The sequence below is a fragment of the Amblyomma americanum genome, chromosome 3 (genome assembly GCF_052857255.1).
Source record: "Amblyomma americanum isolate KBUSLIRL-KWMA chromosome 3, ASM5285725v1, whole genome shotgun sequence".
Classification (NCBI taxonomy): Eukaryota; Metazoa; Arthropoda; class Arachnida; order Ixodida; family Ixodidae; genus Amblyomma; species Amblyomma americanum.
In genome coordinates, this window is record NC_135499.1 from 201,095,996 (window position 1) to 201,111,546 (window position 15,551).

Genomic DNA, 15,551 nt, shown 5'->3' on the forward strand with positions numbered 1-15,551 from the left:
GCAGTCGTGTAGCCCTTCGAGCGTATAGCTTTCGTGTCGCCAAAGGTGCTTCCCGGAAGCCCAGCCACCCTGCACATCTGGCTCTCACTGACGCATCCCAGTGTGCGGTGTGGTTCTCTGCATGCGCATGTCGTATATGCCCGCATGGTCTCTTCCGTTTGCCTGCATAGTGACTCGGCTGCTATGACTGCCCTTGCATGCCTCGAAGCCTACGTGCACGCTCCGGGCGTCGTGTCGAACCAGCACATGACGCCCACTTCGACACCAGGTGTGCCGCACTGGCGTTGTTAAGCTGGTCCTCATGTGACGGGTCTCTTTGTGCACTTGTGTGGTGTCTCGGTTTGCGTCTCGTGTGGGGGTGTGTGTGTGTGTGCGTGCGTGCACGCGCGCGCGCGCGTGTGTGTGTGTGTCTGTCGACGCGTGATGTGGTAGGCATAACTCGGTGCCCATGGCCCGAGGGTATCTCTGGATTAAAGATAATGCATTTTGACTTCCATTGTCGTTTAGAGAAAACGAGGCATATTTTGTTTGCAGTCAAATCTTTTCTCGACCTTGAAAGGCGAGGAAAGGCCTACATGCCGCCTCTTTAGAACAGCGTTGGTATGTGCCGGCGCAGCTGCCTTACACGAACTGGGCCTCGTGCGCAGAAGGTGCTGCACCGCGGTTAGTGCGCTGTTGGTGTGTCCGATTAAGGCGCTTTGTCGTGAGCAAGGTCTGAGTTGAAACTATTGGGGAGGAGCGTGGAGGTACAGCGGTGGTGTCTAGGGGTGCAATGTCCAGGAGCTGAGGCCTGTGTCCAGCCTAAGGCATTCGCCGGGATCTAAGGTTACTGTGGAAAGCAGGGTCGTTTTCTGCATAAATGCTCCGAGCTATACATTCGAAACAATGTGACTCGCAGCGTGTCAGCAATGTTCAAGGAATCCGAGTACTGTCCCCAACACTGTCGCTCTAAGAGTCTTGCGTCTCTTGCTTGCTGGATGTGACTAGTGCGAGCTGACGCTACCTTTGTTTTCTTTATTTTGTAGTTTTATTCCAGTGCAACTGTCCATAGTGCACGTGCAGTTATTGCGAATTATAAATGTGCGAGTTTGGTTCCTACAGTTATGGTCGGTTTGCCTTGCAGTATATGAATGTAAAGTATAACCTTTTATGCATTTTTGTTATATTTTTACCATTTTTGAGATGTAGCTTGATACGCAGCAATCTAAGAAGGTGTTACGTTTGTTGCAAACGGCAGGCTCTGGCCACCAATTGGTTGAAAAATAAGCGTCACCTTCAGAGGTTCAACAATTCGTGCACGTTTGTCGGTGCAGGTGTGCGTTTGCAAATGGCATTGGTGCGACTGCATTCTGAACAGTTGTACGCAGGTGTCTGAGCATCCGTGTGCAACTTGGTTTGTTTCTTCAGCAATGGCGCACTCTGTAGTATAGTGTAGCGTAGTGAGATGTGTAGCGCTTAGTAGTTTTCCCGATATGCAATAGAGCCGGTAGCGTCTTTAGGACGCAAGCTTGCTACTGCCATTCCCGCAACACATGTTTGACAAGGCTTTCTTTGCGGAAGCTACGTATTCGTGCAGAGTATACGTAGCGGAACCATGCGGAACAAGCCTATTTGGTGCATGTATCGCATCTTTTTTCCGTGCGGACTGTGGCCACATCGTACCACTCTTGTGAAAACATTTCGTAGCGGTTTATTTAGTATACTTAATTGAGGAACCCACGACAAGCAAACTAGACCTGGTTGTTCTAGAGGTAGTATAGCTTGAAGAAATAGTGCAGCAGTTATACTAAAGCGAACAGCTTTGTTTTATTTCTAAACGCAAAAAAAAAAAACATTTTCCTGCAGGTTCTGATTTTTGTATTGTAGTGCGTTGGCAGGACAAAAAAAAAGGTTATTATCGATGTGGGCCTGTTCCACAGTTGCTTCTCGTAGGGCTAGTAGCATGTTCACTCGATCGCCACAATTGTAATGCCATTTTAGCATTAGTTGTGTCTTTTGTTTATTCGTTACTTTGCCCGATCGGTTCCTTGTGCTGACGGCGTGTACTTTGTGCTGCTCAGGGATCTGCCGACTCCAACTACAGCCAGCCGTCGTCCGACCTTTCGCTCGACGAAACTCGCGAAAAGCAACGTGCTGACAGAGAGAACAAGGCCTTGGCACAACTCCGGGCGGCAAGGGTGAGTTGTGCGCGTGTGTGTGCTCCTCTTCACCTCGCGACCGGGTTTATATACTTGCTCTTCGAATCATGTCTCTGGTTTCTTGGTTGTCGCAGCTATTAAGAGAGAGCATGTTCTTGGAAGACACCTCTTTTGAAAATTCGGTGCTCTGCATGCTATATGTCCAATATATGCGCATCTGGCGAAAATCTTAACTGTTCTTGCTGGTTTATGGAAGAATCCCCAGTTGGTTCCAGTTGGGAAATACCAATTCAGTTCTCACTTGGTTTCAGTCAATTGAAACCAACTGAGAATTGTTCCATAAACCAGTTGAACCAGATAGAAATTTTCACCAGGAGTCGCCGACAGATCGGCCGGAGCTTGACTGGCACAGCCAGCGCCAACTGTATTCCCTATTGGAAGGATCCATCGGCCATACCATGCTGAATACGCCGGTTCTCGTCTGATCCACCGCCGGACATATTGACTGTAGTGGAGGGAGGAGCTAGGCTAATGCAGTTTCAAAAAAAACAAAAAAACTTGATGTTTAGGCTTCAGAGCAGTAGCAAGTCTTGTTTTTCTTGTAGATGGTGGTTGGCTAGACGAGAGCATCAAGACACGTTAGCTGAATCATGTCTGGCAGAGCCTTCAGAGCAGTTCGTAGGATAAAATCGGAGGCATATATGCATATCTTCGTTGGCATGCACATGTCTCTCCATATATGCGAGGGTGGGACAAAGCGCCCGACCATGTCTTCTGGGTGGCAAGGAACAATATTGTACAGAATTTGTGCCCCCATTCCCCATGTCCAATAGGCGTACCATTGACACCCCCCTTGCGTACGCTTATGCATATTCATCTCATGCTTGCGTGTACTTGGGTGAATAGCTAGAGCGATTGTGCTACATTTGTGCAAAGGGGTGCATATTATTGTTCATAAAATCGCTTTCCCTGCAATTCGTCGTGATCGCAACATACGCAGAACAGGTAACCATGCAGTGTCGTTGGCTGCGATGCCCCTTGATGAAGTACTCTGTGCTTTGTTTTGTTCTAAATGGAGAGAAGGAACGTGCACGCATGGAAGAGAGAACGTTATCTTTTTTGCTTCCGACTGCTGCCGGGTGACGCCTTTCTTTGTTTTTAATGATATGTATCAAACGGTATCAAAAGGCCGGGTTAAAGCAGCTGCCGTGCGCCTGCAACCGACGGCAGCGTCTGGATGCCGCGCAACTTCCGTATTCATTTACTATTCATTCGTAGTTCGAGTCCTAACACATCATGCTTAACTAATTCGTCGCTACTTTCTTTATGTATGTATGTATGTATATATATATATATATATTAAGGAAGCCAACAGTCACCGAAACCAATGTGCATAGGGGAATGTTTCTATTTTTTTTTAATTTCTAGTGCCAATCAGTAGGTTTAAAGAAAATTAGTTATAAAGCAGCAGAAAAACAACCATGCCGCCATGGGTTCGGATCCCACCGGCGGCATGGTTGTTTTTTCTGCTGCTTTATAAGTAATTTTCTTTAAACCAATTGATTGGCACTATAAATTTAAAAAAAAATAGAAACATTCCTCTATGCGCCTAGGTTTCGGTGACTGCTGGCTTCCTTAATATGTTTGTCAAAATGAGCCCCTTATTTCATTCGCCTTGTCTGCTATATATATAATTTTTTTTTTTTGCGCTAGCACTGGCGGTGGTATAGACAGCGAGGGAATCGTATCTATATGTGGTATGCTCCCGACCCACCGACGCTCCTTCCCCATTTGGGAAGTGGGCCGGCGCGTGCCGTGTGCCTGCGCACGACGATGAGAGGGAGCCAAGTATGAAAACAAAGAATCAGAGGAGTAATGACGACGCCAGCCCGCCCAAGGCCAAATTCCTGGCGAGCCTGGGATGCTGCGCGCGTCCGTAGCTGTGAGCTCTATAGCTTGAGGTTGGAGGGGGGGTGGGGGGTGCGCTTGTTCGGCCGCCCACTGCTGCGCGCGCCGCGCCCATGTTTGTTTTCTCCGGGCTGCCCTGCCTGTCCTTTCCCTCTTGCTTTTAGAAAAAAGGAGGTGCCTATGCGCGAGCCTATGGCGGACTAGCTGGGAGTGGAGATAGGCGGTTAGGATTGCCCTACACTGCCTGTTGCCTTCATGGGCTGCTTTTGATGCCCCTTATCAATCGCTGACACGAAATTGACTAAAATAAGTGCTTTTGTTTGCAGTGTTTTAGTCAGTTGCGCATTTCTTCTGGAGCAACATATGTGTGTTGATTTTGTTGGTTCTGCCGGGTCAAGAAGTTAATTGTTGGTGACCAATTTTAGCTGGCAGATTGTGTGGAACTGCATAGCACTTAATTGTTCCTCTAGAATGTCTAAATAGAGGCTTGTAAAGTTGAAAATAGAGCTCCTAATTTTAGCATTGAATTATAATGCAGTATCGAAACTGCTATGTACCTCTTTTATATATTAGGCATATTAATGCAGTTATGGGCCACTACCCTTGAATTCAATATTTTGCAATACAGTATTTTAATGTGATACAGTTCAACACAATAAAAATACAATATATCAGCCCTCATGCGTGTTGTGTGTGCCTCCACTGAACAGTAAAAAAAGTTGATACAGTTGCATTATGTCACCGTTTTTGAACACACATGGCTGAATAGAAGCAGGCTTGTGTAGCAATTTCAGTTCAGAGTGCTCACAGGGTTGCTTCTACTGCTGTCTTTATTTTCAGGAGAAAGTGGTAGCATTTACGGTGCGAACTAACATGGCATATGATGGAAGCTTGGATGACGATTCTCCTGTGCACGGTTATGCTATTTCATTTGGAGTCAAGGACTATCTTCAGATTCTGGAGGTGAGAGTGCTCTCTGTTCACTAGTTCTCACTAGGGCGTCCTTTTTAAACTCATGTTTATTTCGCTTGGGGAGCAGCATTTGAATACTTAACAAAAGAGTGTGCAGTTTGCTTGAGCCTCTAGTGATGTCATAATCCCATGCAGTTTTGGCTCCCAAATCATTGCTATAGCACTTGCCAGGCACAATTCTTTATCACTACTTTTTAAAGAAGGTTGTTACAGGTTGTTCATAGGCTGCAGCTGCATGTATATGGCAACTGCAAATTGTTGAGTAGTGGAAGTACCTCGTCAGCAGGGGCGCATTATCAGTTATGGCAGTGGCACTACTAATTTTAGAGTCTGGTCAGATGTGCATGCAGTATGTGGTACCACATTGTTTTTGTGCAAGTTTTTCCTTGTTTTTGGAGGTGTGAGCAGGTCCATGTGATTACTGACTTCTTTTAATTAAACTAGTACAATTGAAATGGGGATAGGAAACGAGCTACGAGCTCATACAGTGTCTATAAGTAAGGTTTCCATGAAACCAGGATACCCAACAACGCCAGGAAAAAACAAAACACAGGTCTATAGAAGCATACGTTTTGTCCTTTTCTCACTCTATAGTGTTTGTCCTTTTATGCACTGCTAAGAAAGTGAAATTGGTTAGCAGTGAAGCTGACACCTTCGATCTCTTTCTCTGTGGAGCATAAATGGATGCACCACCTCTGCTGCTTCAGCTGAAGCCAGGCATTCTAGAAAAAATGATTGCACTGCCCACTTCTAACGTGGATTCCTATGTGCGCTTTTGTTCTTGTTTTCCGTAGGCGGGAAGTAGAGGAGTCTGCTCAGGTTTCTGGATGAAAATAGCCTCTACATCTGTAGCATATATTGTCAGCCCTATCTTATGCCACATGGCAAGTCCATGAATTAAAAAAAGTACCAGCTAGCCTAACTTAATTGTGCAAAAGATTGAAAAACTATGTGTGGTACGTGCAGTAGCATTGACCTTTGCATTGGGTGCTATACAGTGGAATCTCGACAATGCGATCACGGTTGGTATGGATTTCGGGATAATACAAATTTGTAAAATTTCCTGGCCAGAGTGCACTGCGTGCAGTGTAAAGAATTTCGTATGTTCCGAACGCTCTCCCATGCCGTTGCGAATGGTACAAATGTGCGAGCCGTGGCCATCATCATCGGGCACTCAGGGCTTCCCGCACATTGCCGATGTCGCAATCAGTGGTCGCGCAGTACCTTGGATAATACGAATTTCGCATGATACAAACATTTTTCATGGCTCCATGAGATTCGTATTATCGAGATTCTCTGAAATACACTTGCAATGAAACTTGTTGGAGCTGGTTAAGCAGCAGTGAAATGCTGGTGGCCACCAGTGCATTACTCTTTTTAAATTGATGCTGCATTTGTGACGTGCTTGTTTGGTGTGCATTTTGAATGTGCAGAAGTTCAACAATGACTGGTGGGTGGGCCGCCTCATGAGGGAAGGCTGTGACATGGGCTTCATTCCTAGTCCAGCCAAATTGGAAAACCTAATCTTGCAGCAGACTCAGACACGCAGCAGTAAATTGCATTCAAGGTAGGGTCTACATTTCTTTCGTGTCTTCTTTATAATTGCAGAATGCCTTTTGATTGCCATACCTGCTTGATGAAGTGCACAGCAGTTTCTCCGTATTGCTATTACCATTTTCACACAAATTTTTATTTTCTGCTCATCTTGTATAGTGCACTGCTATGCTGAAGAAAAGAATGTTGTTTTCATTCTTGTCCCTTCTTATTTTCCAAAATTACAGGGGCTCCACACCACCTACTCCTGGTGAGTTTGAGAAAACATCTAGCATTTTTCTCTTGCTGAGTTCCTTATAACTCATCTTTAAAATGATGGCTGGTATATTGGCTTGTGTCTTATTTAATGGTTTGCTACCTTATCACTTGGTTTGCCTTGGGCTACTTCTCTGGGCAAGGCCAACAGATTCAACTAGTTATACTTGAATGGATCCTTTATTCATTGCTGAATAGCTGAATCATATTGTTACGATGATTTGAACAGTTGCTGTGAATCATGTGCCCAGCATACATGACGCATACCGCGGTTGGCTTAGTTTAGTCAGTATTTATTAATTGACCAGTAGGCTAAATATGCCCCTGCCTGTAACTTCTTTTTCTTCTAGGCTGTTATTTTGTGGTCATTTCTTTTGGTGCTTGCCTGGTGCATGCAGTAGAAAAGTAAAACTGCCATCGTATATGCCAGCTTGGTTTCTGAAAAAGTGAGCTTCGTGAGCTGTGAGAACTGGTGTCACTATATATCTGCATGGTAGACGCAAACTGGAGAAGCAGCGCTGCAGAGCTACCATGCCACTTCTTCTTGTGTGTTTTGCCCACAGTGAAGTGAAGAGTAATTCATGTAGCTTCGGTCAAAGCTAGCAGAAGGCAGGGACTTCTTATAGCTCCTGCTTTCATCAAGCCACTTTTTTGTGGTGGTGTTTCAGGGTGACCATTTAGAGGGGTGCCCTTGCAGAGATGCCTTTTTTGTATTTACTGCATAAACAAAAAAGCACCAATGACAAATAAAAGTTTATCACCACCACCACTACCAATGCCAAATGGTGTTGGTGTCATTGCATCTATGCCATATATTATACCAAATGACATTGGTGTAGTAATATTGCATGAGACAGATCACAAAATATCATCTCTGCAAAATTTGAATGTGAAAAAAAATTGGGGTATCGGAGAAAAGAAAATTATGTGGGTGGAGGCATAAATATGCGCTGTACATTACATTGCCTAATTGTCCTTTTCACATAGGTAATTCACCCATGTTGAAAAGTTCAGACAATTTTATTAGATACAGTTCATGTTGAACGCTGGTTAACTCAGACTGGACAAAATTGCTGATTAGTAAAATGCAGGCGCTACCGGTCATGCTAAAGGTACTAACATGGGAATCCTGTTCAGGTTACCGTATGTGCCTGTGTCAGGATGATTTAAAAGGCACATACTATACTGTTTCACTAAAATTGCTAACACAAGTGGGAGGTGTCCCTTCTGTTGTATATAACATGCTGTGGCTTAATTTGCAGACGTACTCACACTTAAGAATTAACAGCTTGTGACTTATGGTTTGCCTGCCGTCTTATTGGCCAGCACGCTGACCCTGACCAGTCACGCACTCTGATTATTTAAAAGTATGTTTATGAATTCAGTCACTAATTGGCTAGCATTAGATAGGCTCTACAGCTTCATAAGCTTGAAAGTGTGATATCCAGTGACCACAGCCGACCTTGAAATGGTCCTAACATGTAACGACAGTGCTGATTTACAGTAGCGCATATTGGTATTGCAAGACTGCTTGTGCAGGCAGAGGTAGGTACAGATCGCAGGCTACTTTCAGCGAATGCAGATTTAATTTGCTGAAAATTTATAATATACACTTTTTTATTTGAACTTCGGACAATTAAAGATCTTGCATGCCTGGAATATATTAAAGGAAGTCAACTGTATTTCATGAAATAAGCTTGAAGTTGTCTGATGAATTCGTTGTATTGTATGAATATCATGAAACTTGGATTGTATGAATATCATGAAACTTGGCTAAATTTCTGGCATAATTTTGAATGGTAAAAGCTAAACATTCAGCCCTCCTCTTCTACTGATACTTGGTTGGAGCAGCTGGTTACATCTGGCTATTTTGCTCTGTCAGTGTGAATATCTGTCTGTGTTCTGTGTGTGGAGTCACATAAGTTGCAGTAATGATCTCTGTGATGCTCTGTTAATATTTGTAATGTTGATATGCTGTGCTGTGCTGAAGCCATGTTGTGCTAATGCAGACCAGAATGGTTTGGAGAGCAATGTTGAAGAGAGTGACAGTCCTGGCAACACGAAGCTTGGCCGAGGTGTTATTACCACACTTCCTGCCAAAGAGAAGCGAAAACCATTTTTCAAGAAGGTGAGCTTTGTCTTTGGCATTTCTCCATAGACAGAGGCGGGCATTGTAAATAATATGGGACAGGATCACCAAATGGGAATACTGCTGCATCTTTATGTGGAATGACTGAATGCTAAAATTTGCTTTCTTTAGATCACGCTGTAGAGTCATATAGCATTTCACTTTGTTCTACTTTCACAGTGCTAAAGCAGAAGCTTTGCAGTACTGGTGGTCTTGCAGTTGGAGCTAGGAGTCTACATTTAATATGTTGCAAGATGCTTAAGATTTGTATTTTTTATGAACAAGAATACAATATACATACCACAATGGTGAACAAAATTTAATATAAAACACTGTTCCTTTTCTTGTAATGATGTCATTGGTGAAAATTTTCTTCATACCATCATTGCAAGAAGTCTGCACACTAATATTGTTGCTTTGCTTAAATACTGGAACTGAGCAGAAGTCACTGAACTTTTCTCTTTCATTTCATGGGCTTTATTTCTGCGCTGTGTTGGATAAAATTGGAGTGTGGTGCGTTAAGGATTGCCTTTCTTTTTTTTTTTCCACGAGTATTTTTCAGCATTGACACAGTATTCATTTGTAGCTTTAATGTTTGCGTTGGTGCAGATTGCGCGAGAACCTTGCCAATTCATGCAACCATAGAATGCCACACACTCTATTACATAGCATCCTAGCACGGTGTACACTACCCTCTAATTCTGTCAATGAGCCAAATCTGGTCATGGTGAATCACCTCTATCTTGTTCCTGCATTGTGAGCAACCTTACACTGTTATAGAATGCTTCCACTTGTAGCATGCACATATGTACAAGGGGAAAAAAACAAAAAAAATTCGATATGTCGCACTATTCAAGAGCAAAAATGTGGCAGCAGGATATACAGTCGAGCCCACATATAACGGCCCCACGTAAGACGAACTTTCGCTTATAACGAACGAGACCTGCGTGATCGTCAAAATATACACTATTTCAATGGCACAAAATCAAACATATAAACATATAACGAACGTCATTAAGCCCTGCTGATCGGTCACAGCGAACGGACTGCGTAAACCCGGCGCCGCGATGCGAGATAACCTGCCTCCAACCCCTTGTGCACCCGGCGGGCGGTATGTTTTCCCGAGCCTTGTCACAGGCGAACTGTCCGCCCCGTTTCGTGCTGCTCTCAAGCGAGCTACCCTTTCCCCGCCGACGTGCCTTCCAAGATCACTCTTCCGCCCTTCCTCGCAATTCCACTCCCGTCTCCTCACTCTTGCAAATCCGTGCGTAGCCTCCACGATCAACAGCACCGCCGGTGCTGATCGCGGAGGCCACACTCAGTGAAGCAGGCCTTTCGTGGGAGCCAAGAAGTGGCTGCACTGACGCTCACGGGTGCCTCTCAGTGGTCTCTCCGCTGGCGCTGTGCGTCTGTATCTTTAGCTTGATTGCCGCTTGTGCACGTTGCACGTCAACCCCATCATGCGCTTTTGTCACTCTAGTTGCGATGTGGACGTTTCGCTGGCTTCGTTCAAATTTCGGGCCCTCGTAATTCAGGATAGCGGACGGGAACACCGTGCCCATTTTCATTGTATTCAGCGGTAGAGATGAAAGCGGCCTGTGCGGGGGTGATGGCCACTTGCGTGCGGAGCTGCTTCCACAAGGCCAGCTTCGTCGACTCGGCGCCTGATGCCGAGCCTGATGCTTCGGAAGATGACCAGCCCGGCGGCGATTTGTGGCAGCGTGGTGTCAGCTCCGACATGGGGGGTCATGACATTGGTTGGAATGATTTTACTTCCGTCGATGACGATGCCGACACCGCGGAACCATGTGCGGATGAGGGCATCGTTTCTGAAGTGCAGGACGAGAGTGACGCGGAGGAATTAGATGAGGAAGAAACTTCGGAGCCAGCACCAGTAAGCCTGCCTGTAACAATGGGCTACATAGAGAGCCTCAGACAACTTGTCAATGCCAAGGGCCTCGGCAAACGCTTCTGCTTTAAATAAACTAGAAACCTCCCTCATTAGATCTGCGCTGCAAAAACAGACGTCCATCACAGACTTTTTCGCAAAGAAAAAATTTTGTGTTTTTACAAACAACTGTCTTCAAAGCTGTGGTTCACTTACTACGAACGTCGGGATACAACGAACAGACGCCATGTGACACTCATGTTCGTTATAAGTGGGCTCTGCTGTATAGGGCATCCTCCCCCCCACATGAGATTGGCTACTGCTAGGCTCATCAGGGTCTTGTGATTACTGTTGCCACACTCTCGAGAGTGCGCATGTGTCCCCCACAGCTCAGATTGATCTCAGTGATATCCTCTTTGGCCAGCACGCTAACGAGGGAGTTTTCAGTAACAGCAGTACGTGTCTATGCCATGTACCCCAGAGGAAGCCCCTCATACAGCTCTCACTTTGAAACAAAGCCAACTGTGGTATAAACACTATTTTTCCTAACCTAAAGATGGTGTCTTTTCCTTTTGATGTAATGCTCAATCTTATCTACAATATCATTGTTTGCACCAGAAATGTTATGTTTGTCAGAAGTGCTTAAACGGTGCAAGCATAATGCACCTTGCATGCCAGGTTGTTGCGGGGTGTGTGTGAACCATGGTTGTTGATTAATGTGCTCTCGTGGGGTACGATGATGCTCTGTGTCCTATTTGTTTAGCTGTTACAGAAGTTCATTTGATTGTGTGAACTTCACTTAAGGGACCATGTCTGCAGATTTCTTGCACTTGTGCAGAGCTGCTATCCTGGTCAGGTGTGCGTACATGCCATAACTGGAATCGTAACAGTGGCAGCAGGAAACTAGGCTGAGACAAATTGATTGTAATAGCATGGTCACAGTTGTGCAAGGGCTCAACAAATGTGGTGAAAGCTATTTTGCTGCCATATAGTGATTGTTTATTACAACACTCCACACAATTTAGGTTTAGGTGGAAATAGGTGACCTCCTGAACATGTTTATTAGCCCCCCTGCCTGGTACCATTTGTGCTAGGTCAGTGGTCTATTCGGACTGTTTGGTCTTTACTGAGCATTTTGATATGCAAAGACCTACACCATGCTCTGGTGGGGTTGTATGAAAGCTCCTTAGCACTGTACCTTTTCTGTGTCCATTCCTGAAGTTTGTTCTGAAGCTTGCCTTTTTTATTGGTAATGTTAATTAAGCAGGTAGTGCACACAAACTGTAAAATGGGCATGCATTTCATCTTGTTGTACGACTGGACTTTACCGTGAGAACAGTTCTTTAAGCAGCAGCATCTTCTGCAGTTATTCTAGATCTTGTGTGTGTGTGCATGTTATCAAACAGGTGTTTGTTATAATTTGTTATAATGTTTTGTTATAATGCTGTGTAGGGTGATGGCCAAGATTTGCACAAAATATGGAATGTGATTTGAATCAAGCTGTGATTTGTTTTTGAACTAACCAGTCAGCTAGGTTACTGTGCAATTACTGAAACTGTTAAAAATAATGAGGAACTGTAATCAAGTTCATGGTGTGCATGTGAATTCCCTTCACATTCATGTGCTTGGGAAGTGGGCACTAAGTAGTGTAAAGCATATTATGTGTTTGTGCAACTTCTGATGTAAAATGTAGAGCCTCGAAATAGTTCTAACTCACTCAAGAGTACACCCATGCTACTCTTGTTTGTGTGTTGGTCCAAAAGAGCTTGTTTTCTGGACTCTTTCGTTGCTGGTGTTGTGAACATAGACACCAGAATAAAAGAGAATATGTTTTGTCATACCCAAGTTGGAGTTCAGTATCCTACAGCACTTTGCATGTGTTTGTGCTGGCATGTGGTGCTTTGGGCGCCGCTATGCGATCATGAAGTAGAACGCATTTGAAAAAAAGTGCATAGCTAATTTTCTTTTTGTTTTTCCAGACGGAAAGCCTGAGCCCGTATGATGTAGTGCCTTCAGTGCGACCAGTGGTTCTGGTTGGGCCCTCTCTCAAGGGCTACGAGGTGACAGATATGATGCAGAAGGCATTGTTCGATTTTCTTAAGCACCGCTTTGAAGGCAGGTTAGTCAAACATTTCTTGTCATTTCATCTTGTTTTTGTGATCCATAACACCTTTGGTCCTTCCATCTTGGTTTTGTGATTCATATTGCTTGACTGTAATGAGAACCATATGCAGTCATTTCTGAACAGATATCCGTGACAGATATCCATAAGGCATCCTGGTATTTATAGTGTATATATTTTTGCTTTACTCCTCTGAAATGACAAAGCTGCATATTGTAAAAGCACGGCAGTACTGATTGATAATTATCATGTACACAGTCAGTTTGAGGCCTGGTTATAAATAGGTACAGTTTAACAAATTGTGCTCATAGTATGGCAGTTGGTGCTATTGTTAGTTAAAAATACAACACGTGATTGCAATTTCAGATAAGTTCACATGTAAACATTATGTGAATGTTTTGTTTGGGGCTACAGTTGTATTGTGCAGTAACAGTAAATGTTCTTGTTTATTTCCTGCAGAATTATTATAACTCGAGTGACTGCTGACATATCACTGGCAAAGCGCTCTGCTGTCAACAACGCCGGCAAGCGCGCACTTATGGAACGCTCAAACAGCCGAACAAGCTGCCTAGGTGAGCTCTTGGTCCTTTGTGCAAATGCTAGGTGGACTGTGTAGCACATGATGCAAGGAAACTGTTGTGGCGTTCATCTTAAATAGTTCTGCATATTATACCTCGGTATTAATAAGTTTCGATTATAGTGCTGAATCTGCATGCCTCTGCAGACAGATGCATGTTTATTCTGAGGCACGGTGCAGCTTGTTTTTTCAACGGTAGACTACCTGTACATTGGGGCTAAGAGATATTAACAGTTCCTGTGTTATATAAGCAGGCATGCATTTGCAGTGACCATTAAAATGGGAGTTTATCATGATCTTTCTCTTATTCATTTATGGCTGTAGCGGAGGTGCAACAAGAGATCGAACGAATATTCGAGCTGGCACGGACCCTGCAACTGGTTGTCCTTGATTGTGATACCATCAACCACCCCTCCCAGTTGGCCAAAACGTCACTAGCACCCATCATTGTGTATGTCAAAATATCCTCACCAAAGGTCAGTTGCCACTTTTCCTTCCTGCCTAGCAAAAGAAGTGGAGCTCTAGTAATATTCAATTTATACTTGATGTTGGTTAATTACCTAATGGTCTGTTGTATCAGACTGCATTTTCACAGTTTGTGTTGAAAAAATTCGGCAAAGATTTTGCTGCACTGTTAAGTGTTTGTGGTTCTCAGTTGCTGCATATGCCAAAACTTCAGAAATATGAAAAAATAGTCCAGTGGTTTCCTCCTGACAATACAGTAGTGTAGTACTATATGGGTTTGAATTTCAAAATTTGCATCCAGACAAGACTGCTGGATCTTTCTGAATGCACAGAATGCACAAAATTGAACACGCAGAACACAACCCTTGCACATTGAAAATTTAGACCCCCTTGAATCTATGCTAGCCGGCGCAAGCTTTTACACAATAAACTTTTTTAGAGTTACTGTGCAAAAAAACCAGTGTCCTACATATAGGACACTAGGCCTGTATGGGTTACAATTAAAATTTCTGCAACCTGTGCCAGTTTGCATGCATTATCAAGCTATCTGAGCCTGGGTAACGCCTGAAATCCTATATTGTTAATTTTACCTTGAACCGGTTTTGTCGAACAAGCTGAACCCACTCTGTAATTGGAAATGTTCATGTCTATTCTAATCTTGATCTTATCTTCCTTGTGCAGGTTCTTCAACGTCTCATCAAATCTAGAGGTAAATCACAAAGTCGGAATCTCAATGTGCAGATGGTGGCTGCAGAAAAACTGGCTCAGTGCCCACCGGTAAGGTTTCTTTTTTTTTATTAGCAGTGCTTGCCTGCAAGTTGCAGTTAATTTTGTTGCCCTGTGCTTTTTTGCCGGCCAGCTTTTTATTGGTGCTGCATACTTCTTGAAGAGAGAAGAGCTTTGGGAGAACAGTGGATGTTGTTAGCTTTTCTGGCCATTCAATTGCCTTCTTCTGGGTCATGCATAGTGACGTACTGGACTACCCCTTAAAATTTTTATGAAGTAGCAGACTGATGTAGACAACATGCAGGCTGACAGACAGCATTTGGGGCATTGCTCCATAAGCCTGTAACTTTGTACAGCCTGTAACTTTGTTACAGGCTTGTAACAAAGCTTGTAAGTCTGTAACTTTGCCTTTTTCGAAAGTAGCAACAACAGAGAATACTATTTTGTCAGGCTCACTCTTAAAGGGATATTGAGGACATCTTCATCCAACTTTTGTTGCTAGTATGAATAGATTCTGTGGCTCTTTCTGGTTATGTTGATGTTTTTCTGGGAGTAAAAGTTGGATCTATTGTTGGGGAAATTCCTTTAAAAAATTTTCGGTCCCTCGATTCATACTTGACGTCAAGATTGAGGACTTTGTAATCACCATTTGGAAGTGAATGCTAGCTTCGGGGATTCATATGAAAAAGCTTTCTTGATGAACTGCAGTTTGCTTGCGAAAATGGCTGGTGGTGGCAACACAAGTATTTCATTCCTTCGCCCGTTCTAGCTTATCAATGCTCCGTTTTCAATGAAAGTTGCATCTTTGCCATTAAAGT

General features: G+C 43.9%; 1 protein-coding gene across 4 annotated transcripts in view; it reads left to right on the forward strand.

The window, feature by feature from the left end:
- The window catches only part of Ca-beta (Calcium channel protein beta subunit), a 118,246-nt gene that overhangs the window by 83,296 nt on the left and 19,399 nt on the right, over positions 1–15,551 (forward strand). For all 4 annotated transcript variants that reach the window (XM_077659660.1, XM_077659663.1, XM_077659661.1 and 1 more), the window contains 9 exons: positions 2,061–2,177; positions 4,887–5,009; positions 6,452–6,585; positions 6,800–6,822; positions 8,837–8,955; positions 12,823–12,962; positions 13,425–13,537; positions 13,867–14,018; positions 14,689–14,784. In XM_077659660.1, coding sequence (XP_077515786.1) covers positions 2,061–2,177; positions 4,887–5,009; positions 6,452–6,585; positions 6,800–6,822; positions 8,837–8,955; positions 12,823–12,962; positions 13,425–13,537; positions 13,867–14,018; positions 14,689–14,784 — 1,017 coding nt within the window. The remainder of the gene's footprint in view (positions 1–2,060; positions 2,178–4,886; positions 5,010–6,451; positions 6,586–6,799; positions 6,823–8,836; positions 8,956–12,822; positions 12,963–13,424; positions 13,538–13,866; positions 14,019–14,688; positions 14,785–15,551) is intronic.